Consider the following 24,831-nt stretch of genomic DNA (forward strand, 5'->3'; position numbering starts at 1 on the left):
CGCAAATACGTGTGCCAAGAGGCGAGCATATTAATGCGATAGCATTAGAGGACCCGTTCCTGAGAAAAAAGCCCACGTCGTCCCGAAATTCTCATTGGCTGCGGGGGCCGTGACGTAATGGTATCGCCGAAAAAAAAAAAAAGTAGTCGAGCAGGAATAGACTTTGGGCCTCGACTCGGGCGCACGGCCTCTGCAGCCCTGAGGAGCTTTCTTTCTGCGTTATAGTTCAGAGGCCTCAAATCGCCGAGTAGGCAACAAGCACTTGCTTATTTGAGTCACCAGTCAGCGTCACCAGCTGAAGTCACCAATTAAACTCAGCCTGTGCGCATTGAACAAGCTGAAGTGACATGTCATGCTATTGCATTACACACTTAAGGCTAAGTTAAGCGTCGTCAAGCTTTAAAGTTATGGGCACGTGCGCAGGGCGTACCTCGAATACAGGAATGCGCCGACAGATAGCGCTAGCAAGCAGTGCTGCCACCGTTTTCGTGGTCTCTTCACTTTTGCTCAAGCCTCTACATGGACGGACGCATAGACTGCAATACTCACGGCTCTTTGTTCAACAAAAAGGCTCGGTCTACCTGACAGAATGCCAAGGAAACGTACTTGGTAAAAGGGGCTATAGCACAAAACCTGCAGAGAGTTTGGAACTGCTGTGCATAAAAACACATGACGCACATTGTATCGGCGGTGCCTATGTGTCATTGTTACTTCTATTGTCTTTCTGTTCTTTGTTGATCAGCTGTTCTGGTACTTCGTTACCGTTTGACCCTTCCTGCTTGCACGCTCATCATGCTAGTTCGTCGAGGCAACTACTGGAGTGTACGAGGCTGCGCGACCATTGTATCAGTACGCCGTCCGTCGCGTTAACAAAGAAGGATCTCGACATATTCAAGGTTTATTCACCTCTATGATTACAAAACTTATTTTGCCATTTTAGAGTGTATGAGCGATGTGTGTGTGACGCATGTGGTTGTGCAGATTGTATAAGAAGCCGTGTTTCTTTAAAATAAACTGAGTTGTAATTCAGTGCCTGTCTCCTGTCCTGTCCCGTCGTTCTGCGCAATTCAATCACAAATGAATAACCAACATGCGCAAGCTGCTGTCCTGCTTTGTAACGGTAAGGACGCCATTGCAGCGGGCCTCCTCCACTCCCCTTTGTTCTCGCATTCCTTCTATCTGCCCCACCCATAACAATGCAGTGCGCTTTTGAGAAAACGTGGTATATACTGCTGGCGCAGTATAAAGCACAGTCGTCGGTTTGCCAGGATTACACACACCAGGTAGTTTCCGCATGAATAAGCATTACGTACGTGTAAGCGGGAAGGGTTTCTGTTTATAACTTCGCTTTTACACGCCGTCTGCGGCGTTAAAGATGCCCTGTGCGCCTTTCATCAGCTGAAAGTGTCCCCAACTGGTGCATTTTTTGTTTTGTTTGGTTTGATATGGTTTATGGGGTTTGAAGTCCCAAAGCGACTCAGGCTATGAGGGACGCCGTAGTGGAGGGATCCGGAAATTTCGACCACCTGGGGTTCTTTAACCTGCACTGACATCGCACACTACACGGGCCGCTAGCATTTCGCCTCTATCGAAATGCGACCGCTGCGGCCGGAGTCTAAGCCGCGTCTTTCGGGTCAGCAGCCGTTCACCATAATCGCTGAGCCCCCGCGGCGGTGTTTCTGTCTTCTGTGATCTATGAATGCCCTCTTTATCTGACAGTGAACATCAGTTGTCTGTCCGGCGTATGGGTAGTAGTGTCAGGGGCCTGTCTATTTTGCTGGGTCTTTAACTTCACGCACCAACTAGCCCACTAAAAGCCTTCTAGGCAGACGTCTGAATGATAGGTTTCGAGAACATTCTCGGGACGTGACGGATATCTGCGGTAAAGGTTGGTCAGCCCTTTCTCGCGAGTTTCACTTTCTAGCGCTGCTAGAAAAATACGTTGTTTGTGCATAAAAACCGGTTGACACGCGAAATCAGTGAGGCCGAGTAGATCGCAATATTGGAAAAAGAATCTGTAAGCAACCTTTCTGAGGCACTGTCATCAAAGGGGCTTGCGTATCTGGGTGATATTTCAGAATAGTTTGTCTTGTGCTGCGCTAAATGTCGGACAATGATTCTTTAGTATAAATGCCACCTTTCCTTAGCGTGATAAACCATTATTGAAAGTTAGCGCTGTGCTTGTATGTCCCATCTGTTCGTGTCTTGGTCGCGCTACTAATTTCTACTTAAAGCTTATATGACTATTAGCAACGACCGGCTTCAAATAAATTTAAACCATGTAGGCGACTATTGGTAATACTTTAAAAGTTGGCTATTAGAATTTAGTCAATAAGTTTACGACTTAACATGATTTGCATGTTTTTTAACGCCCACAACACGTCAATACTATGCCGCAACAAGCGTCTGTTTGTCTGAAAAGAAAAAAAGATCCCTTCTTTTTAAAGATTACGCAGGTGGACTTCACTGAAACACCTTCTGTAAACATGCATGGGGCTGGTGGTCGTTGTTTGCTTCTGTGCTGAGATTGTCACCGCAGTAGCGGTGTGCGACTGATTCCAGTGGCGTGTAATCCTCGTTCTGTTCATTTGCATTGTGTGGCACACGCTATCGTGTTTCCGTGCGCACGAGTTTGATGAAGGTTGGCCGTCTTAGATTTTTCTTTTTCGAATACACCTTAGATAATATGCCTTGAAAGTCATGCGGACGCCAGAAACGCGACGCCACATGAAGCAGGTGCCTATACGCACAGTGGAAAGCATTTGGGCTTCACAATTATAGTCGTGAATGCCGCATTTCTAGTCCATATTGGGACAGGTTGGCGGCTGCTTTTTGTAGGAACTTTTTATAGCTTTTGTAAGAGCTTTCCTTTCCTCGTATTTTGCACCAATATTGGGGGATGCAAGGGTGCAAATTGTAGACACGGCAGCGTACTCCTATGAGGTATTTCTACAGAGTAGGCCACTGTCAGGCGCTCAGGAAAATTACATGTCACGAGAAAAAAAAATTCCTTCGTAGAAAATAATATTCGCCAAAAATTATCGAAAATTGTATTGTCAAATACGTCAAAAAAGGCCAACTGGATGACTGAATTTGCAAAACTAAAAAACGAAAAGTCCAACAGAGCCCTGCCCATGCTGAGCTTGTCAGAATAACACTTCAGCAGCGGACGCTTTGGTTTGATTTCCCGCGAAAACGAGCACGAGGGCGACAATAAAGGTAAACCGCCCCGTGCTTCTAAGTTCTTTTCTTGGTGGCTCATCTTCTCCGCAGCCCTCGCTTTAACGGGCTTCAAAAAGGGCCGTCACACTTGCTTGAACGTTCAAGCATCAGAGGCCTTCGGGCTGACGCGATCAAGACGCGCAGGCACCCGCTTTCTCGCGGGACCAAAATAAGCTCAAACTGAAAACACAGCGCACGAAGAATGGGACTAAGAAAGAGACAAACACTCTGTCTCTTTCTTAGTCCTGTCCTTCGTGCGCTGTGCCTTCAGTTTGAACTACGTACTGACTAGCCCAGACAAATACCTAACTCCGAAATAAGCGTAACTTCGAATACTTACACTTAATTTTACGCCGAAAACTTACGTGCTTGAACTTTTCCTATTTTCAAAGCACGAAGCGCAGTACCTCAGCCGGTGTGACATTATTTGGCCTTCGTGGATTTGATAGGTTCAATAATCAGGCAATTGTGCTTCCTGACACAACTGCACACCGCCTGAATGGCGGCCTGACCGCCAACCTGCTGGCAGTTCGTCGGTAAAACGCAGCGAGCAGCCACGGAGAACAGAAAGGGTACACGCAGTGACGGCGTTGGGGCTTTTCGACCAACAGAAGCGCAGGGCGCAACGAGCCAACAAAAGATTGAAAGGTGTAAATACGCTGCCTCAAGATAAAAAAAAGGCTCGCACGCGGCTGAGTGGTATTTCTCCCATTGTGTGCACTGCCTATCGCTGCTCGCTGCTTCCCCCTATCTCCAATGCCACACTGAGCCTTTGCTAACATTTCTTCAGCACCACAGTGAAGTTAGGTGGTGCGCCAGCAAAGTAAATGGGAGAAAAGGCACAGAAAGTGCTGCTTCAAAAACCTCTGCGGCGACACCGTCTCCACGTTCCGTTCGGGCGATTTTTGGCCGACAGAAGGGTCTATTCTCACCGCTGTCAGTGGCTTCTGTACTCTAAGACGGCTCCTGTCATAAGTCTACGTTGACGATGCAAAACTGTTTACTGACAGCCAGTTGAATGCTACAGGCCGAATATCCGGGGACAACAACAAAAAAATTGCTCCCATAGAACTCTTAGTGCTCTTGCTCTGCGGTCTCCCGTAACCAATGCCCACATAATCATCCTTGTCCGTGGCGTCTCCGCACAGAGCAGCCTTGAGTAGTTAAAGCAGCTAGAAGAAATGGCCGCGTTGAGGCGACCTCCGGTAGGCGGTTTCTCGAGCGAGCTCCCGTTCCGGCGTGTGTGGAACTCACGCGGGGCGTCTCTGTCTGCGCAGACTTTGCACCGGCGCGCCTACCGGACGATCCCACTGGGCTCTCTTATCTGGAGCGAGCGATGAGGTACTCGCCACCGGCGATAAGAGCGGCGGCACTGGTGCGACCTGAGCACATCTTCACTCTCGGCGTGGGGCGTCATGGCGCGGAGTCTCTGCCTGCTTGCCGTGTGCGCCTTCGTGGCGGGGACGCACGCCTTAGACCTCAAGTCCATGGGCATCGACCTGGAGCGCGCGTCATCGCTGCTGCTGCCCATGCTGCCGGTGCTCTGCAATGCTAACAAGGAGCAGAAGCAGAACGTGGACTGCGCTGGCTGTATGGACGCCATCCTGCAATACATCAGGGCAGTCTCCAACGGCGAGGAGTGGGCTATACTCAGTAAGTATGTCCTTCGGAGCTGGCCATGAAGCCGCGAATGATTGCAGCATGCTGGCGTACGAGCTACCGGAGCGCCAAGTGTTTGTTTGCATGCTGATTAGAGCACTTCGCGGGCTCGGGCCGGCCCGCGGCCCGGGTTCTAAATTGTGCTCTCTGGCCGGGCCTGGGCCGGGCCCGGGCTTGAAGTCGCGGGCCCGGCCCGGGCTCGGTCCCGTACGTAGAGGGGCTGTGTGCGGCTTTTGATTCATTATTATAGGGTGAAGTACAGAGGGCAAAACGCATGTCTAGAACAACCAAACTGTGTGATCCAGAGCTCCCAAAGCCGCTGCGACCAAGAAAGCAAAAAATGACGATGAAATTCTATAAGTTTAACAGCCCATATTTACATCCAGACCATTTTTAACCAAAACTTATCGCTAGTTCTCGCGTGTTACGCCCGAAACACGCTAAGAGCGTGTTCAAGACATGCGTTTTGCCCTCTGTACACTTGGGGTGTTTTAGCAGCGACACAGATGGAATAGGGCCGTGGTGTTCGTGATGTTCATTGGCGCTTATTTACTTATTTCTGGCGTCTACTATAGAAGCATGTTCATCACTAGAGAAAAACACATGTAATGCTGATTTTTCTTTTCGACTGTTTCCTGAAACCTCTTGGGACGGAACGAATCCCAGAGCTAAAATCTTTCCAGGGGTTCCCAGTGCTATTCCTTTATTTTACTAATGCGGAACAAGAGAAGCTTATTTGTAGACTGGCTTTATTCAGCGTCACTTTATCCTGGTTTTCTTGAACGCCTCGCCGTGTTGAGCGGCACAAGAAACACTAAAAAGAGATTGCGCAAAATCCAGCCAGCGGGCTACACTACAGCGGCTTTCTTAAAGAAGCTTTGAAACATCTGACCCGGCTAATTTTCACTAGTGCGCTCGTCTACTAAGTACTGAGCACCGCTGACTTGGCTGATTCAGCTATGAGAAGCACAGGCCATCACATCTGCCTGACGGTGCTCCCCATCTGCTCATTTTTCTGTTATCGCTCGCAACTGGACATTTCAAGCCTCATAATAAGCACTAGAGAAGGGCCTTCGTTCGACTGTTGACGGGCAGTGTTATAATGTAGTATTTTATTGTCTGTCTTCGTCTCCCGAAAACGCATCTCGATGCTATGAGAAAGGCATTGGAGGAGGGCATATTTGTTTCGGGCACATCGAATCCTCAAAGACATACTGCGCAATAAAGAGGCGCTTCGGTTACTTTTCGTCTCCATAGATACGCGCCCCGTGAGACGATAATTCAACCGCGAAATCGCGCTCATTAAAAAAGTAAATGTCATTGCTACGGCTTCGAGTACGTTTTAATATTTCGACATCGCGCGCAGTAAAAAAATGGCTGATTAAAAATCTAGACGTAACGCAAAGTTTATAGCGCATTCACGCAACCATTTTTATTTGACACTCGGAATTTCGGGGCTATTCAGGGAAAGATCACTGCCCGCCTTGCCAAGGGGGAGGCGAACCCGCCTTGTGTACTCTTCCTTTTGTATATATCAAGCTGCAGGCAAGGGGCTTATTATTTTTATTTCTTTTTAGGTCGTCCCAACCTATTCATTGTATATATCAAGCGAATTTTTCCCATTGCGATTTGAGCGCCATTGCCGGCCACTTCACTTGTGTAGCATGAGACTATTTGCACTCAGTGAACAATTTACCACTTGAGCTGCTGCGGAAACAGGCCCCGGGCCCGTGCCTGGCCTCACAGTGAGCTTGGCGGGCTGCGCCCAGGCTCTGTAAAGTGAAAATGTGACGGGCCCGGGCCGGGCCCGGGCTTGCAGCCGCGGGCCTTGACGGTGCTCGTGTTTTAAGTCACAGGCTCGGCCTGAGCTCGGCTTCTGAATCCGGCCCGTGCAGTGGTCTAGGCGGCAGCCGCAGGTAGAGGTCGCCGGTCTTCGTCTTGTTTGCCATGAGTACGAGGACGTGACTTCCGGAAAGCATGAAAGGGTGCGCTAAATTTCTCGCGAAAAACACCAGCTTTTCAAGAACACCGAAAATTAGGGGGAGAATGCCTGCTGCCACTTTTTCCGGTCAACTACGTGTCATCATAACACTGTGGTCATTGCAACTATACGGTGCAGTAAAGTGCCCTAAAGTGACAGTGCCGTACTGACAGTGAAGTACGTTTTGGACATTGTTAGCCTCATTGCCAGGTGGGGGGCTTTCTCTTGGGCTTGACACGTAAGAACACGTAGATTCGAGGTAACGTGCACCGGTAGCAAAATGACAGCAAAATGACCTTCCCACAACGAGAGCTCACGAAAGCAGTGAACACTGATTGCAGCTGGAATTCCATCCAGCTTTTGCGAGCGTGAGGTTTAGTGCACTTCACAAAACAGTTCGTCCGTGCGGTGCCCCGATGTTATCTGACAAAAACACCCGCATTCAAAGACCTATTGTTGAGTGGCGAGAGCAAAAAAGTTTAAGGGCAGTTAATTGGATTGCCGCAGCGGAAATGCGACAGCAATTTTCTTTCGTTAACCAATCTATTCCAATTTCGGTTCTGTTCCAATGCTGATTACATCGCCTTTTACTCACAAATCAGTTATGAATCTGTTCCAAGTATGTTCCCTTTCTTATTCCATTTCTATTCGTAATCGCTTCTTGTTATTCATTTTTGCTGCGTCATTGTTAGCCCGGCATCTTCCTCCTTTCCTCTAGAAGTGGCGAAGGGGAAGCTGACGGTTGGCCAGTTGGGAGAGGAAAATCCCTTTTAACACCAAATGCCATTGTTGGAAGGTGAGGGCTTCACACCGGGATCGCTGTCGACGCCGGGCTGTTTCGCCTTCATGTCAATCGTAATGTTATTGCTTAAAAATGGGTTTCTGCCCTTTTGGTTTCTAGAGATTGGCGAAGTACATATACTTTTTTTTGCCTCACGTACATATACTCTTTTTGCCTCACATCGCAAAACTACATTAACTAGCCTTACGAAGCTTGTATGTCTCAGACTCAGTTGATTAGAGGTAGTACGAGCTTTCAAAAACTTTGGAATTATTTCCATCGAAGGCGTGTTCAGGTAGAATTTTTATTTAACATCTCTGAGCAAATCTATTGCAAGTTATTTTGTGAGCTGCGTAAGACAGTAATTAAGTTAGCTGCGAAGTTATACTCCTGTCTGACTGGTACGAACTCTCTTGACATGGTGACGGTAAAATATTTATCGAAACACCCATTCTGACATTTTCCTGATATTTTCCAAATGAAATATTTATCTGTACCTCGCGCTTTAGTCACGGTGGAGCCCACTAATAACGGCCGCAGTTATAATGAACTCTCGCTTATTACTAACCAAGGCGGTGATATCGTCCAAATATCTATTAGGGCAATGCACTTTGTCTCAGATACAATGGAACACCTGTGGCTACACAAATCGGTTACAGCGAACGAGGAGGGGCTGCAAACTCGGCCCTGCAGTCGAAAACCATCGCTTCTTTCAGGAGCGGATAGCGACGAGAGTATCCTAATCTCTTTGTCACCTCCTACTCTCTTCATATGGAAATAACGTGGAAACCTCAAAAAAGAAAAAAAAAACAATATAAATAAACTACAAATATTAAATGCTTTCAAAACTTTTTACCATATGCGGCAGTCAAAAATGCATGCATTGAAAAGCGACGCCTTGCGCTGGTGGAAAGTGCGGAAAGCTTCGCGTTAGCGTCTCTATAAAAGGGTATAAGGTACTTATACTTTCAGGCTTTACATTTTTGGCTGTGACATGGAAAGTCTTGTACTACGAACCTCGGATACAGCGAACACAATCCGCGCGACAGCCAGGTTTGTTATAAGTGGGTTGATTTGATTGATTTTATTTATTTATACTTTTATCATATAAATTACCAAGCACTGTTTGAATCCATAACCAAAGGCTAGTGGGAGGATAAAATCAAAATATATGTGGGAAAAGACACAGTTTGTGTGAAAAAGGGAAGGACAGTAATATAGGTGAATCTCTGAAACCGCTGTGCAAGGATGAAATACATTATTGTGCATTTTATTTTACACTCAACAAAATCCAACCAAAGCAACATAGCGCAGCAGACACGAACATGTGATTGTTTTATCGCTAGCGGTTGACTGTTCCAAACCTTGGTTCCTGCAATTGTGTACCAACCGTTCACTACAGATGTTATTTGATGTGAGATTAAAGTCCCCGTAGGTGAGGTATCTGATGAGTCGAGAAGATGAACGAAACATACAAGCATTAAACGAATGATTATAATTTAGGATTTTATGTACACAGACCGCTATTTTTAATGTGCCTAAAAGATCAGAAGTAAACATATTTAATAACTACAAGAATGGCTTACTGTATTCATTAGGCGAATTTTGTGTCATTATTCGTATAGCGCGTTTTTGTCACCGTCAGATAAGGTCAAGATAAAAGTTATATGTCAGACTCCATGATTCTGCTCAGTATACTAAATGACTTTAATAAGAGCAAAATAAAGGGTACGCAGTATGTATCTGTCAAAACAATCACCCGTTCCGTAATAAAGCATAGCAGCCAGAAGCCAGTTTTGCACGCGCAGCACTAATTTCGTTTTACCTGTTTGGATGTTGATCGAGAATGTATTACACTTTGTTTCCAAGAATGCGCAAATTAATCAGAACTTCACAGTCCGCAAAATTATCTTAATATCACTGTTAAGAGGTTTAGCGAAGTCCGTAGCCTCATAGCCTCCCAGGAATTAGTTGCATTAGCTAATACGAACAAGCGCTTTCGTAAAAAAGGGTTTCACTGGAAAACGCCTACGGTGTTAGCTTTTTTTTTTGTGATGGAACAGCGCAAAACACCAAGACAAGAGACAAGCGCTGTACAGCGCTTGTCTCTGTCCCTGTTGAGAACAGCGCTTGTCTCTTGCTCTGGTGTTTTGCGCTGTTCCATCACAAAAAAAAAGCAACCAACATACCCAAGCCGCTGTTCGGATTTTTGCTTGTGACACTGTGGATGGGGGAGCGCGTGTTGCATAAATGTCGAATGATCTTTCTGTTTTCTCTCGTGTTGACCTTCTGCCATGCCCCCTGGACAAAAAAAAAATTGAAATCCAGGATTCGACGGAAACCCGTCTGGTCGGGAAAGTTTTTGGCGGGAAATAAGCGCTGACCAATCGTTAAACATAAACAAAAAGAGACGTTTCGGCTCCGCTACGGGAGCCTTGTTCACAATGAAAGGGAGAACTACGTCTGTGACGTGGTTTGAATATGAATGGATTCCAGGTAAAGCCTTGTCGTCTTGTGGTTTTCTTTTCGAATTATCCTCGTAAGAAAATTATCATCCTAAGAAAAGAACAAGACGATAAGGCTTTACCTGGAATCCATTCATGTCCAAACCACGTTACAGACGCTAAACCGTAACGAAGGAAATCTAACCCCGATCTACACGCGCTGCTTAGGTCACACCATGAAGCATTTAAAATGAACCCTCACTTCATTCTCTCTTTCATTGTGAACCAGGCTCCCGTAGCGGAGCCGAAACGTCTCTTTTTGTTCTTGTTTGTGTGTAACAATTGATCGACTCTTGTTAATTCCCGCCACAAAAAAAAATGCAGGGGACTCAGCCTCCGCCTGAAGGTTATGACGGGATAGCGTAATAAGTTGATTCATATATATATATATGAATCAACTTATTACGCTATCCCGTCATAACCTTCAGGCGGAGGCTGAGTCCCCTGCATTTTATATATATATATATATATATATATATATATATATATATATATATATATATATATATATATCCCTCCTGGCGCAGCGGTTAAGCGATGCGCCCCTGCCCTGTGATGGAAGGTGCTCCCAGTGGTGGGCCTTAATTGTGCGGCCCAGGCCGCTCTTGTGGTAGCGATGGTCTGTTAGCACAGTGCCGAACTCTCATCCAAGACTGAAACACATTCTGATCTGATGGTCTCTCGTTGAGCGAACTCATTTAAACTTCATCGAACTATCGAAACTCTGTTCAACCTGTCAACTACGAACTTTGCAGGCTGATGGTGTTAGAAACTTATTTTGCCCCCGTGAGGACGTAGCCGTGTTTGCGGGTGATGGGCACTACCACTCCAGTGTTCATTACAAGCTTGTCAAATGTAGAATAATTGTGAGTTGCCTAACTGCGGCTTTGAATAAAACTTATGTGAGCATAGTCTAGCACTCAGCTTTGACGCGGAGGTGAAAAGAATTCTAAAAGCGGGTTACCCACGTCACCTGGCCACGAGTCTCTGTGAAATACTTCTGAAAAAAAACTGAAAGCTACATCAAATAATATTAGGAAAGAAATGAACAAATAAAAGAGGCCGGTCGAGGTAACTCCATATATTCATATCAAGGTGGCCAACCGCTGCAAGGTAGATGTAGTTCTCCGTGCTCCTTGCAAGTTGCCAGAGATTTGCAACTTAAAAGAAGAACATGTCAGAGAATGGTGCAAAAACACGAAACTGTGTTCACTGAGTGCACGGCTGATGTGCTTTATGCCATTCCTCTTAGCTGTTGCCTTGAATACATACTGCAGACTGCCCAGTGCTTTAATGATAAGGCGAGACTGCATAAAACGCAGGTGACGAACGGCTGTAGTAACCACATGGCGACGCATTGTAAAAGGTGTCATTGCGGTCCTGCTTTTGAAAAAGCTAGATTCATTGGTCGGTCGAATGGTAAGCTGGAAGGAGAAATGTGTCACTAAGAGATGAAGAGATTGCCTTTTCGAATGGTTCAGTGCGCGCGTTTTAATATGTTTGCTCCGTCTGGTTTAAATTCCCGCGTTTAATCAGTTTGCTCTGGTGGTCGAGTTTTTATGTGGGCTCTCATGCGGTTATCAGTGGATTTTCGAGAAAATTAGTCAGTTGGTAGCTGGCGCCCGTCCTCTCTATTGCCAGTTCTCGTCCTTGTTTCCTTGCGTCGTTTTACTCTTTTAGTTATATCCCAGCAAGTGTTTTTCTGAAACATGAAAACAAGTCGTGCTACTAATGTGAGCAAAACAGCAACTGTATGACTGAATTAGTATTTAGTACAGGCTTTGGCTTTTCTACGTGTTTCACTGCTGTCTGCGTACGAAAATCACTGCAGCTGTAATATGACTGCATTCAGGTCGACAGAATTGTATGCTTAATTCAGTGTCGTTGTAGAGGAGAAGGAGGTACCCTTTTATAAACGCTGTAAATGCTAGCCCCGTAACATATCTGGCAGGCCATTTCAGACGAGGATAAGAATCAAGTGACACACGCACTCAAAAGTTACGTGCCTCAACATACGCTTCTAGCCTTTTAACCACATCCCATAATCGTAGTATCTTCATTGCTTTACTTGATACAGGGTAGGCAACAAGCACTAGGGCAATACTGGCACATACGGACTCGTAATGAATGTCTAGTTGTATATACAGAGCATGAGTTTAGCGATACAGAGATAGCATGTGCTTAATTAACGTGCAAGTTAACCAAAATACAACTGCTTTGTAAATCTGTTTTGATATTGCTTGAAATGGACTACCAGGAAAATTCTCAATAGACACCTTATGCAGATAGGATTGTGTTGGTCTTACGTGGTGAGTGAAAAAAGAAGCATTTTATCAGGCCATTTTTGAATGCGAAAGCATTACTATGCTATGCCGGTGGATTTCTGTCATCAAAACCGTGTCCGCAGCGATTGTGGGAAACTATAAAGAGATATCGTCTCAATAGTGGCTCTAATCGAAGGAGGATAATGTGAGGATGCGGCGCAAAAATTTTGGTGCCGATCAGATCATTAGTTAATTATTTAGAGCCAAAAAAGTGACCAAAAGTGGGCGTGCTCGGGTTGGGAGTGGCGCGAAATTTAAAGTGCGGTGCCACGTGACACACCATGTGATGTACCATGTGATTGGCCCACGTGACCGGAAAGGTGGCTGGAACCAACGCGTGGCGCGAAATTTGAATGTCCGAAATGAATACCGAGGTGTTTTACAATCCATGAAATGATGGGGCTTTGGAGTTAATCGAAATCTAATCAGTGAAAATAAATTAGAGAAACGGCAGTAGTAAATGAAGATGATATAAGGTGGATTAAAGTTGGTACAATATGACTTAACGATACATTGAAAGGAATTATAGTTTAATTAGAGTAAATGAATAGTGAATTAAATGTGAAGTAAGTGTGAAATAAATGAATCAATTCCGAATTAAATGCATTACGTGCGATTGAAATTGATTATTTGTGGATTAATTGCGTCAAAATTGGGAGTTAAGTGAAGTAAATGAATTGATTGCGAATGAAATGCAAACTAATTATAGAGTAAGGTGCATTAACTGTCGTTTAAGGTGAATTATGTGATTCGATTGTCGGACGCGACGTCACAATCGACTTAGAGGCGAAAAGAAGCAACTAGAAGCAAAGAGGACCAATTAGAGGCGGCGAGGAGTCGTCAGTGCTTTCACCTTACTCCAATGCGGCTTCCGCAGTGACTTCTAACGTTTTTTTTTAATATTGATTCAACCTCAACTGCCCTAAATGACAATGCTTCAAGGGCAAACTCTCAAAATGGTGCACCAAGTAGGAGCTTGGCAGCTCATCAATTACTGCATGGGTTTCCACAGGGACTGGTTTGAGTTTGAAGAACAAGATGTCAGTAGTCAAAGCTGGATGAAAGAACAACTCTAAGACTATTCCTGCCTTATGTGGTGTGAGAAAAAAAGTGATGTTGAAAGGAAGTGCCATGAGCCGAGACATAACAATGTTAGTGCGCTCGGTGTTGGAAGAACCATGAATCATAACAAGTGATTTGGTTATGCGGTTTTACAGAGCAGAAAAACCTGCAGCTTCTACACGAATTAAAGATATTGTAACGCGGCGGCCAGCCGAAGAATGAGGCGTGGTGAACGATGGCTATGAGATGATTTAATGACCGCTGGCCTAGCGCGGGCGCTCCGTCCCGCGCCACTGCCAGCTTCGTCTTCGTCACACTACCCGGGGCCTCCGAGCGATCGTCCCGATCGGTGACGAACAGACGGCGAAATGGCGATGATCTTGAGTGAAGGATCGAACAATATGTAGAAGATGGTGCAGTGCTGGCCGCCACGATGAGAAAGATGAGAGAATGAGTCCTGGTCCACGAAGCGTCCGGGCCGTAGGGTGCCAGGAGCTGACGGCCGAGGTCTCTGGACGCACCGAACGGCAGAGGCAGGGGGACGGTGTCTTCACGTTTGGGTCAGTGGGGTCTTGGGTCGGTGGGGTCTTGGGTCCGTCGGGTCTTGGGTCCGTCGGGTCTTGGGTCGTCGTGTAGTGTGGTCCGGGCGGGGGACGGGGCTGGGGTGAGCGTCGAGGTCGGTTCAGGTCGGGCGGGCTGGGGCACGGCCGTGCGGCGCTGACCAGGTACTCACGGCCGACGTTCTCGGCAGGCCCAGGACGCCGAAACTCCGTGACCAGGATGGCGATGAAGGGACCCCAGCACCTCACACCAAATGTAACGCGGCGGCCAGCCGAAGAATGAGGCGTGGTGAACGATGGCTATGAGATGATTTAATGACCGCTGGCCTAGCGCGGGCGCTCCGTCCCGCGCCACTGCCAGCTTCGTCTTCGTCACAATATTTTAAAATTTTACTTCAGTGCTGTGAAACTGCAGTTGCAAGAATAGTCAGCCAATAACACAAGCAGCTTCGTGTGGAACTGATCCCAGGACTTGATCAAAAATAAATTTCAGTCAAATATGACAGAATGCCCCAGCTTAGTTTGTGCGGAAGTTTTGAAATCGGGTAACTTAGCAGGTGATGCTCGAGATATGTGACAACGTAAATGTCCTAGACTGTGAGTATGAAAAAAGCCAGCAGTCATTGAAGCCAAGGAAACCAGGGGAATGCTTCTTTTTTTTTTTAACAGAAATACTCCCCTCTGCTCTTCTTGGCTTCACTGTTGGTTTCTTCATATGTTGTTGACACGGGCCCCAGAATTCCCCATTTTTGTGTACTAATTGGATTTTAGGTAGTTGTACAAGGATTATATCCTCAGACCATGTTAGATGGTAACAGAAATGGCTGAGTATTTTAACAAGTATGCAGGTCTCCCTCTTTTGGCAAGGTTTATAGGTGGGCAAAATGTAGTTATGCAGGCAGTAAAAACTATTAGTGAAGTCATATTAACATTGGTAAATAGGCCATTCTTGACCACGCAGACGGTTGTTCTGTTGGGTCGGAACGCTGGTATTCATGGTAGGGTGGCAGACCACCGAGTAATCAATGCAGATTAGTTAACTGAAAGGAAGATCATTAATGAATGTATCAGAAGGGTAAAGTCGAAGGAGAATACCAATGGTATTGCCTGAGATTCCTAAAAAAGGAAGGCTGGATGAGTAAGGTTTGGCATGGGCAAGCTGCTGACAGCCGGTTAGGATCACTGGGATCCAGTTCAGAACAGTAGGATGCCAGTAGGATGCAGTAGGATGGAAGGATGAGCCCTTCGGCATTATACAAGAGATTTTATCGCATGCATTCTTAAAGAGAGCAAAGTGCAAGTACATGTCACGAAGAATGAGAGGTTCGCTATCCCAGGAATGCTTTTCAAAGAGCATGTCAGTTTGGAAGGAACATTTTACTGGCCCACAACAATATAGCAGTTTGAGAGTATATAGCGAATAGGAACACACGCTATTCATAGAAATGGAACAATAGTTGTGTGATGAATGGCAAGACGCATTTTAGTCAGCTCGAAACTATTTACACAGTAAACACTGCATATATGTGCACACTGCTTCCTGCACTTTGTCCAGCTGTTGCCTTGGCTTAGTGCCACAGGGCTTGAACAGTCTGTAATGCAGAGATAATCGGTGACAAAGCAACAAGGTGAAACTGCAATGTCATTAGCACTATGTATAAGATGGTTAAAGTAGCCGAAGAGTTCTAAACAAATCTATACAGTAACCAGCGTAATCAGAAAGTTAATGAGAGAGGCAGTAGAGCACAGCAATGGGACATCCAGCCAGTAACGAAAGAAGCAGTAAAGAAACCTTTAGGAGCAATACGATGGTGGAAAGCAGCTGATGAGGATCAGGTAACAGCAGGACTGTTGAAGGACGGAGGGGAGATTGTGCTAGAAAACTAGCCGCTCTGTATAAGCAAAGACTCGTGACCTCGAGCGTACCAGAAGCTTGGAAGAACGCTAACACTATCTTAATTCTTAAGAAAGGAGACGTCAAAGACTTGAAAAATTACAGACCGACCAGCATACTGTCCGTCGCCTACAAGGTATTTACGAAGGTAATCGCTAACATAGTCAGGACAACCTTAGACTTCTATCAACCAAATGATCAGGCATGCTTCGGAAAAGGATACTCGACAATAGACAATATGGAGAAATACGCAGAATATTACTAACTCCTATATATAGTCTAAATTGATTAGGCGAAAGCAATTGACTGAGTGCAAACGTCAGCAGTCATGCAGGTATTGCGGAATCAGGGTGTAGAAGAGCCTTTTGTGAAAATATCGTAAAATATCTATAACGACTGCATAGCTACCATAGTCCTCCCTAAAGTCAGCATTAAAATTCCAGTAAGGGAGGGTGTCCGGCATGGAGACAAGATTTCGCCTAAGCTATTCACCGCCTGTTTACAGGAGGCATTCAGAGGCTTGGACTGGGAACAGTGGAGGATAAGATTTAATGGCGAATACCTTAGTAATCTTGCGATTGCCTGATCACATTTCCTTGCTAAGTCACTCAGGAGATGAAATACAAAGTATGATCAATGAAGTAGACAGGTAAAGCAATATTGTGTGTTTAAAAATTCACACAGAAAACAAAAGTAATGTTCAACAGTCTAGCAAGCGAACAACAGTTTACAATTAATATCTAGGTGCTGCAAGTGGTAAGGAAATAAATCTATTTAGGGCAGATCCGGATCAGGAAAGTGAGATAATTAGAAGAATAAGAATGGGGTCAAGCCCATTGGCAAGTTCTCTGAGATCGTGTAGAGAATAGAGATGGAGATAGAGAAAAGTATATAACAGCTGTATGTTACCGGTACTTACCTATGTGGCAGAAACGTGGAGGATAACGAAAAGGGTTCATCTTAACTTAAGGAAAACGCAGCGAGCTATGGAAAGAAAAATGATAGGTGTAACGTTAAGAGACCGGAAGCGGGTAGAGTGGGTAAGGGATCAAACATGGGTTAATGACACCCTAGTCATAATCAAGAGGAAGAAATGGGCTTGTGCAGGGCATGTCACGCGAAGACAATATAACTGATTTTCCGTAAATTGAAATGATTGGATTCCATGGCAAGGGGCACGTAGCAGGTGGCGGAAGAAAGTTAGATAGGCGGATGAGATTAAGAAGTTTGCGGGGATAGGGTGGCCGCAGCTGGCACAGAACAGAGTTAGAGATATGGGAGAGGCCTTTGTCCTGCAGTGGTCGTATTCAGGTTGATGACGATGATGGAAACGGTCCCTTTTTGAAAAACCAGCGTCCTCAACGTCTTCCAGCAGGAAACCGGTTATTTCTTCGCTCTGGTTTTGGCTGAGAAGTCATGGCGGTCGGCGAAATTCGCTAAGCTGGTACAGGAAGACACTGTTTGCGCTAGTAGGACGATGGTAAACGCTTGAATCTGCTTTGCTACGGCTGATCTGTCAGGGGTGTGTCCCTCATAGCACTGGAGCCAGCGCTGTACGCGCTAAGACCGCAGTGGCCCCAGTGTCATTTTGGAAATAGTCGACAGTCCTCAAACTGGGAGCTGAGACATTAGAAAAATGAAAATATTGAGCTCGTAAGCGCTGTTTTTTGGGTCTAATTTTGCTTCTGAATAGAAATGAATGCAATTTCTTGTTATTTTCAGCGTTTCGAGGGGGGAGTCGGTGTTCTAAAGCCAGCGTAGTCGACGTAGAGCTGACATTCATATCAGCCATTGAAGAACAACTTGCAAAGGAAAAGTAAAATGAAAGATGTAGGCTATTGTCACAAGCCTGAAACACCTATGCTTCAAGACACTGCAATACAATGATTTCCGCCAAAATACGCACAGCTAGCTTCATGGTAGGCTTCAAACGAGGCCTACGAAATAGCGAGCACATGCGCAGTATCGTTCTCTACCTGCCGAATGGAATCTGCAATGCAAAAAGAATGAAACAAGAAGCAAAATACCCTGCCAAGCAATGAATCAGTGTGTAAAAAGAGAACAAGCACACAGCGCCTGTGTGTACGACTTCGTGCCTGTTTCTTCCCTTTTGCATACTTTCTTGCGTTGAGTATCAACTACCGAGCCATCGTTCACCCAGCGCTTCGTGATGTGTTCACATCAATATGAAACCTAGTTGCAAGTCATACGTAGCACTCGCTCCTCCGTAGGCCGGTTTTCCAGCTACGTCGTGCAACATACCAGGAAGTTCCGCTTCGGAGCGCCGTGTGAGCGACCCCTCCGTGTGCGGTACAGGAGCACGGCCAAACAGCGAGACCTTTGAAAATTGTCATGGTAAAATGTTTCTATGCATACTACTGTGCGCGCAGAGATTACGAACATTAGTAGCAAATACCAAGAGCCGGCAGACAGGTTCCGCGCTCCTTCAGCGGTAATCGCATACTGGCGGCCGAAACTTTCTGGCAACATACCACTTTAGCCCCAGCTTTCTGTAGACGGCACCTCCGGCGTGAGTCGACCGGGGGAAATTGGCAGTCGCCTTTTCCTGTCCTCCGCTCCTATTCCTTTCTCACAACGTTCCTGTCTCCTCCTGTGTTCTTAGATTTTTTCTTTTTTCCTGGCATCGAGGGTTATCCTTTTGTGGCTGAAAAACCTGTGTCTAGCCATATTTGGTTATAGTAGTGGTGTACAGCTGGCGTGGGCGGGGCTTTTTATAGTCCCTGTCCCGTCCCCATGTTGGGCTCCGTGGTGGGCGGCTGGCACTGTTGCCGAACACCAAACATTTATTTATGGCTTTGCATTTTTTTAACACTGATCTTGCTCGGAAAAGAGGGCGCACCTAGGGATCAAAATTTTTTACAAAAAATGCAACCACATTCCCACATTTCCATGTTCTTCATAGCGAAGATGAGGACTGCTCGACTCCTATCTCCATTCACTCTTACCACAACCTTGACAAATGCCTTTAGGGAAGGATATAAAATCAAAAAGCTAGCAAACGGCGACCTTCTTTTAAAAATATTGTACAATAATCAACAAGAAAAACTGCTGAAGTGAAAACCTTTGGAGAAATCTCAATCACAATCAGTCCACAGCGATCTTTGAAAACTGTTCGGGGAGTTATCTTGGATGATGACCTCAAATATGTAACCAACGAATAACTTCTGGAAGGCTTAAAGGAACAAAACGTCACCAATTTATATAGGGTAAAAATCAGACGCGGCAATAAGGAAATACCTGCAAGGCACATTGTCCTTTATTTTTGCATCGAGCATCCTCCCAGTCTCCGTAGAAATAGGCTGTATGAAACACCAACTCAGGCAATATATACCAAATCAGCGACGCTGCTTCAAGTGCCAAAGGTACGGCCACAGCTCTCAGAGCTGCCGGGGCCAACTAACATGCGCCAAATGTGCTTCCCATGAACACGACTCGGAGAAATGTGAAATTGTACCACACCTGTGTGTAAATTGTGAGGGCAGCCATCCTGCGTACTCACACGCATGCTCAGTTTGGAAACAAGAAAAGGAAATTGTGGCAGTGAAAGTAAAAGAAAACATAACCTTCAGGAAAGCTCGGAAAAGAGTTACATCGGTGCACAAACCTACGTTTTACGTTTTGGTGCAACAGGGCACAGCATCTCAACGGCCTTCGACACCTAGCAAGCTGGGTCACACACACTGATCCTGTAGCAGGGCCACCCGTGCCGCTGGTGGCAGCAGCTAGCTCTGCGCCATTACCCACAAAACAGGCCGCGCAGACCTCCAGGTCAGCGGGCCCTAAGGCCCCTTTATCCACGGAGAGGCCTCAACATGAAAACAAATGTGCACTTTGCACGTTCGTCCAGCGCATCCGAGGAGGCGATGTACACAAGTCAAAGTAGTCCTGTGCCGGCAACGTCAGAAGGACGGCAGAGATCCTTGAATCGGCACAAAAGAGAGAAGCCCCGAATCAGGGCTTCCGAAAGCACAACCTAGTTCTCTCAGTACCCACATAATACAAGATGGCTTTCATACACTAGGACTGCACGGGACTCTTACATAACATAAATGACATAAAATACATTCACCTGTAGCCTTGTGTTTACAAGAGACAAACCTAAGTTATAAACGCGGCAGACATAAGGTCTTCCGCCGCGATCGAGAGCAGGCGAGCCGGCTTTCGGGTGGTGTTGCCATAATAGAAATGAAGTACTAGCTCGCGAGCACAAGCTTAAAACTAGATTAAAAACTGTGGCAGCCATCCTGCACACATATAAAACAATTACACTCTGCTGCGTATATGTAGACCCTCATCTTAAAATAACAATCTATGACTTAGAAGATCTTTTAGATCAACTACCAGAACCGTTTCTGATGATCGGAGATTTTAGCGCCCACTCCTGATTTTGGGGTAGTGAAAAACCGACACTAGAGGTCAACTGATTCAAGATTTTACACTCTGTAATAGTCTTTGCCTACTAAACACTAGAAAACCGATCTATTGTTCTCCTATGTTAGGAAAAATTGAGTTGTATAGATTTATTTTTTAGTTCGTCTTCTATCTTTACAGATTTTAATTGGGATATCTGAGATAACCCATATGGAAGCGATGACCTGCCCGTATTAATCACCTTCACCCGAAATAATCCCAACTTAACCACGGCCTTGGAAATTGCCCTTTGCCGAATGGGCGCTCTTCCGAGAAAAGGCCAGCCCAGATAAGATAGTTTCGGACAGCCTTAGTGTAGACGAGCTTAACGAGCTTTAAACAAATTGTATTATTACCGCTGCGCGTCAAACGATTCCTCAGTCCTCAGGTGTACTAAACAAAATAACAAATATTGGTGCACCAAAGACTGTAAACAAGCAAAAAACAAAAAAAAAACAAAACAGAGCCTGGGGCATTTTTCGTAGATATCCAACACAAGAGAATTTCATACATTTTAGAAAGGCAAGAGCGAAAGCTCGATATATCCGTCGTAGTGCAGAAAAAACTTCGTCAAAAAATTAAGTGTCGATAAACAGCCCAACCTCATCAAAACTAATGTGGGACGAAAGTTAAATGGCAGCTACTCCCCGTTCACAGTTCTCCTTCTGACATCTCCCGGTATAGAGACAAGTATAGAAGACCAGGCAGATACTTTAGGGGAATAATTTTCAGCTCATCTCAATACATAGCAGCTTTTCTAAACCACGAAAACACAGTGGAGAAGTAAAGACTTCCAAAAAGTTGCGGTACAAATTAACCCTACAATAATTTAATTACAGTTCAAGAAATCCATACAGTACTTTTCGCCGGTAAGCACACTGCCGCCGGCCCAGATCAAATACATTACCAAATGCTAGCTCATCTCTTTGAACCTACCATAGACGCACTTTTAGGATTTTTTAACAAATTTTGGATGTCCGGCAAAATGCAAAATGCCAGAAGCCTGGAAGAAGCCATTATTGTACCATTTCTTAAACCCGGAAAGCCAACTACCTCACCTAGCAGCTATAGACCCATAGCCCTTACCAGTTGCCTCGACAAATCCTTTTAAAGTGTCCTGAATATAAGATCAACTTTTGTCGTTCAATCCTGTGAACTATCAATGTCTACCAAAGCAGTTTTGAAAAAGGATGCTCCACTACAGATCACCTTGTTCATCTTGAAAATACTGTCAGAGAAGCTTTCGTACACAAGCAACACTGTTTTGCAGTCTTTTTCGATTTAGAAAAGGCGTATGACACAGCCTGGAGGTTCGAAATTCTTCAAGACTTTGCTGAGCTTGGCATCCGCTGCAGGATGTTAAACTACCTAAAAGACTTCCTATCTAACCGTTCGTTCCATGTACGCCTAGGCTCAACCCTTTCGAAGAATTTTATTCTGGAGAATGGAGTACCTCGAGGATGTAATTTAAGCACAACACTCTTCGCCCTAAAAATTAATTTTATAAGGAAAATAACTTCACGAACCATTATGTACTCTGTCTATGTTGATGATTTTAAGATAGCGTGCACATCTTCCAACATATCTACACGCGAAAGACAAGTACAGCTAACAATAAACAAACCGGTAGCATGGGCAGAGAAGAATGGTTTCCTATTCGCTCCACAGGAAACAGTGGCCTTACTTTTTTCATTCGAACGAGGCTTACATGCAAATCCCACATAACACCAAAATGAAACCGAACTACCTTAAAAAATGAACACAAATTTCTCTGCATCACTTTCGACAAAAAACTTACTTTCCTGCTTCACATAAACGCGCTGAAAAAGAAAGCGTCACAATCGCTGAACGTACTGAAAGTCCTTTCCCGTGAACACGTGGGTTCTGAGCGGGTATGCCTTTTATAGATTTATCGCTCGGTAGTACGATCCGTTTTAGATTATGGTTGCATAGTGTATGGATCAGCAAGGCCGTCGTACTTGAAACGACTGGACCCAGTGCGCAATCTGGGGCCCCGCCGCAGTGGCTCAGTAGTTACGGCGCTCGGCTGCTGACCCGAAAGACGCGGGTTCGATCCGGGCTGCGGCAGCCGAATTTAGATGAAGGCGAAATTCTAGAGGCCCGTGTTCTATACGATGTCTGTGTACGTTAAAGAACCTTAGGTGGTCGAAATTTCCGAAGCCCTTCACTACGGCGTCCCTCATAGGCTGAGTTGCTTTGGGATGTTAAACTCCAATAAATCAATAAACTAAACCAACAATTTGGGCTTGCGTCTTTCAAGTGGTGGTTACAGGACGTCGCCCATAAAGAGGCTGTATGTAGAAACCAGTGAGCCACCACTTGCAGAAAGAAGAACTGTGCTCACATGCTGATACATTCTAAAGATGCGTTCCCTACCTAAACACATCTGTTACCTAATCATTACAAAGTACCCATCTCGAACACTATTTACCAACAAACCTCTTACAATCAGAGCAGTTCTACTTCGCTTTTATGAGAAATGACAAGAACTAGATGTAATGGACACATTGCCGAATATTGCCCACAAACTTGATCCCCTCCCGCCTTGGTACGGCCTGCCGTCTGTGTGTGACCGCACATTAATACAATTTCGGAAAAAAGCAAACACCGCATGAGCAGATATTACAAGAATATTCATCACTACACGAAAAATACGCAGAATACACAACGTTTTATATCGATGGATCAAAGTCAGCACAATATGTCGGAAGTGCTGTGGTTCAGAATAATTGGCAAAAACAGTACAGCTGCCTAAGCGTGCATCCATTTTCATCGCCGAGTGTTACGCAGTCTCTGTGGCTGTAGAAAAAATAATAAATGAGAACATTCAGAACAGTATCATTTACACTGATTCTATGAGCATGCTAACCTCACTTCGCCATAGAAATGCAGTCACACCACAAATCGGTGATATCATACACAACATAACTAGAGCCGCAATACCGGGACAAGACGTAACATTTTTCAGGGTTACTAGGCCGATCGGAATCACTGGCCATGAGAAAGCGCATGCTTGTGGTGCGAATACTCGGAACAAAGAAATAAAGAAAGTGAACATTCCCTACAAAGATGGTATGAACTTAGTACAGTATAAGCTCAGAGATAAATGACAGTCTGAATGGAATATTGAAGGTAAAAATAAGCTGCGCTTAATAAAACCCTTCAGGGAAGAATGGAAGTCATGCTTCCACCAAGAATGTTTCATGGAAGTTATTTTATGCTGTCTCCTTATTGGACACACATATCTCACACACAACCTCCTGCTTACAAAAGAAGACAAACCTGTTTGCGAAAAATGCGGAGATTAACTTACAGTAAACCACATATTATTCTCATGCAGAAAACTTGAATCACGAAGGAAAAAAACGTTTCAGTACATTTTACAAAGAGCATATCCCTTTTCATCCAGCATTGATTTTAGGTGATGATGCAATTGTTGGTATGCGTTATGTTTTTAGTTTTTTAAGGGAAGCCGGTATTCTTCAAAAACTCCAATGTTCTGACGCTGTGCTTCTCTACTTAGAATGATACGTCTCGGTCACTTTCTCAATCCTGAGAAGGGGGCTGAGGTCTTTATCTGAGTGGTTGGGAGCCTCGAGACCGTTGCCGAGCCAAAGATGTCCCCGGAGGTTACCCAACCTTTAAAAACTTCTGCAAACAGACATTTCTAAAAACTTGTCCCTCATCAACTAGGTAGTAAAAATAACTTTCAAGCCCTTTACACCACCGTTTTATACACTTTGCTTTCAAACTCTGCACAAAGCAATTTCTCAATTTCTCCCTACCGTGAGGTTGGCGCATGATAGCCTAAGATGCTTATGCGCCACTAAACACCCAACACACACACACTCACACACATTCATGACTTAAGCCGGCGGCGTTGAAATATTCAGTCATACTTGACACGGAAAAAAAATAAACTGGCGTCAGTTGTCACTGTGGTGTAGTATGTCGGTCAGGCAGGCAGTCAGAAGGTGCTTGCTTTGAATCCTGCAGTTGTCTACTTTTTGTCGTGTTTTTTTACTTTTTACACTTTTTATTTTATTCTATGCAAGCAATTTTATGCTTTTTAGGTTTTATCCAGGCCCATTCTTTTTCTTTTTTTAATCACGGAAACCGGTGCTCCGTGCCGGTATATATCCCAGTACGTCGCCTCCCTATCTACAACGCCATACTGGGCCATAATCAGGTAGCGCACTCGGACGCCGAACGCGAGTGGCACCGCGTTTTGCAATAGTGTCCCTACTATATGTGCTCCAAGTTCGACCAAGGCTGTGATCCTGTTTGGATTATCGGCATTCTACTAAGATCAGTCAGAGCAGCAGCGATCCTATTTTGTGCAGCCGATATTTTTGCTGTTAACTGTAAAGTGACCTAATACGTGTTCCGCGT

General features: G+C 45.2%; 1 protein-coding gene across 1 annotated transcript in view; it reads left to right on the plus strand.

The window, feature by feature from the left end:
* LOC149356803 (nose resistant to fluoxetine protein 6-like) overlaps positions 1–24,831 on the plus strand; it is a 128,147-nt gene that overhangs the window by 48,998 nt on the left and 54,318 nt on the right. Inside the window, exon 2 of the mRNA XM_089584334.1 lies at positions 4,500–4,875. Coding sequence (XP_089440460.1) covers positions 4,638–4,875 — 238 coding nt within the window. The 5' untranslated portion in view covers positions 4,500–4,637. The remainder of the gene's footprint in view (positions 1–4,499; positions 4,876–24,831) is intronic.

This window comes from Amblyomma mixtum, chromosome 3, assembly GCF_055824585.1.
Source record: "Amblyomma mixtum isolate Tamu chromosome 3, ASM5582458v1, whole genome shotgun sequence".
NCBI lineage: Eukaryota > Metazoa > Arthropoda > Arachnida > Ixodida > Ixodidae > Amblyomma > Amblyomma mixtum.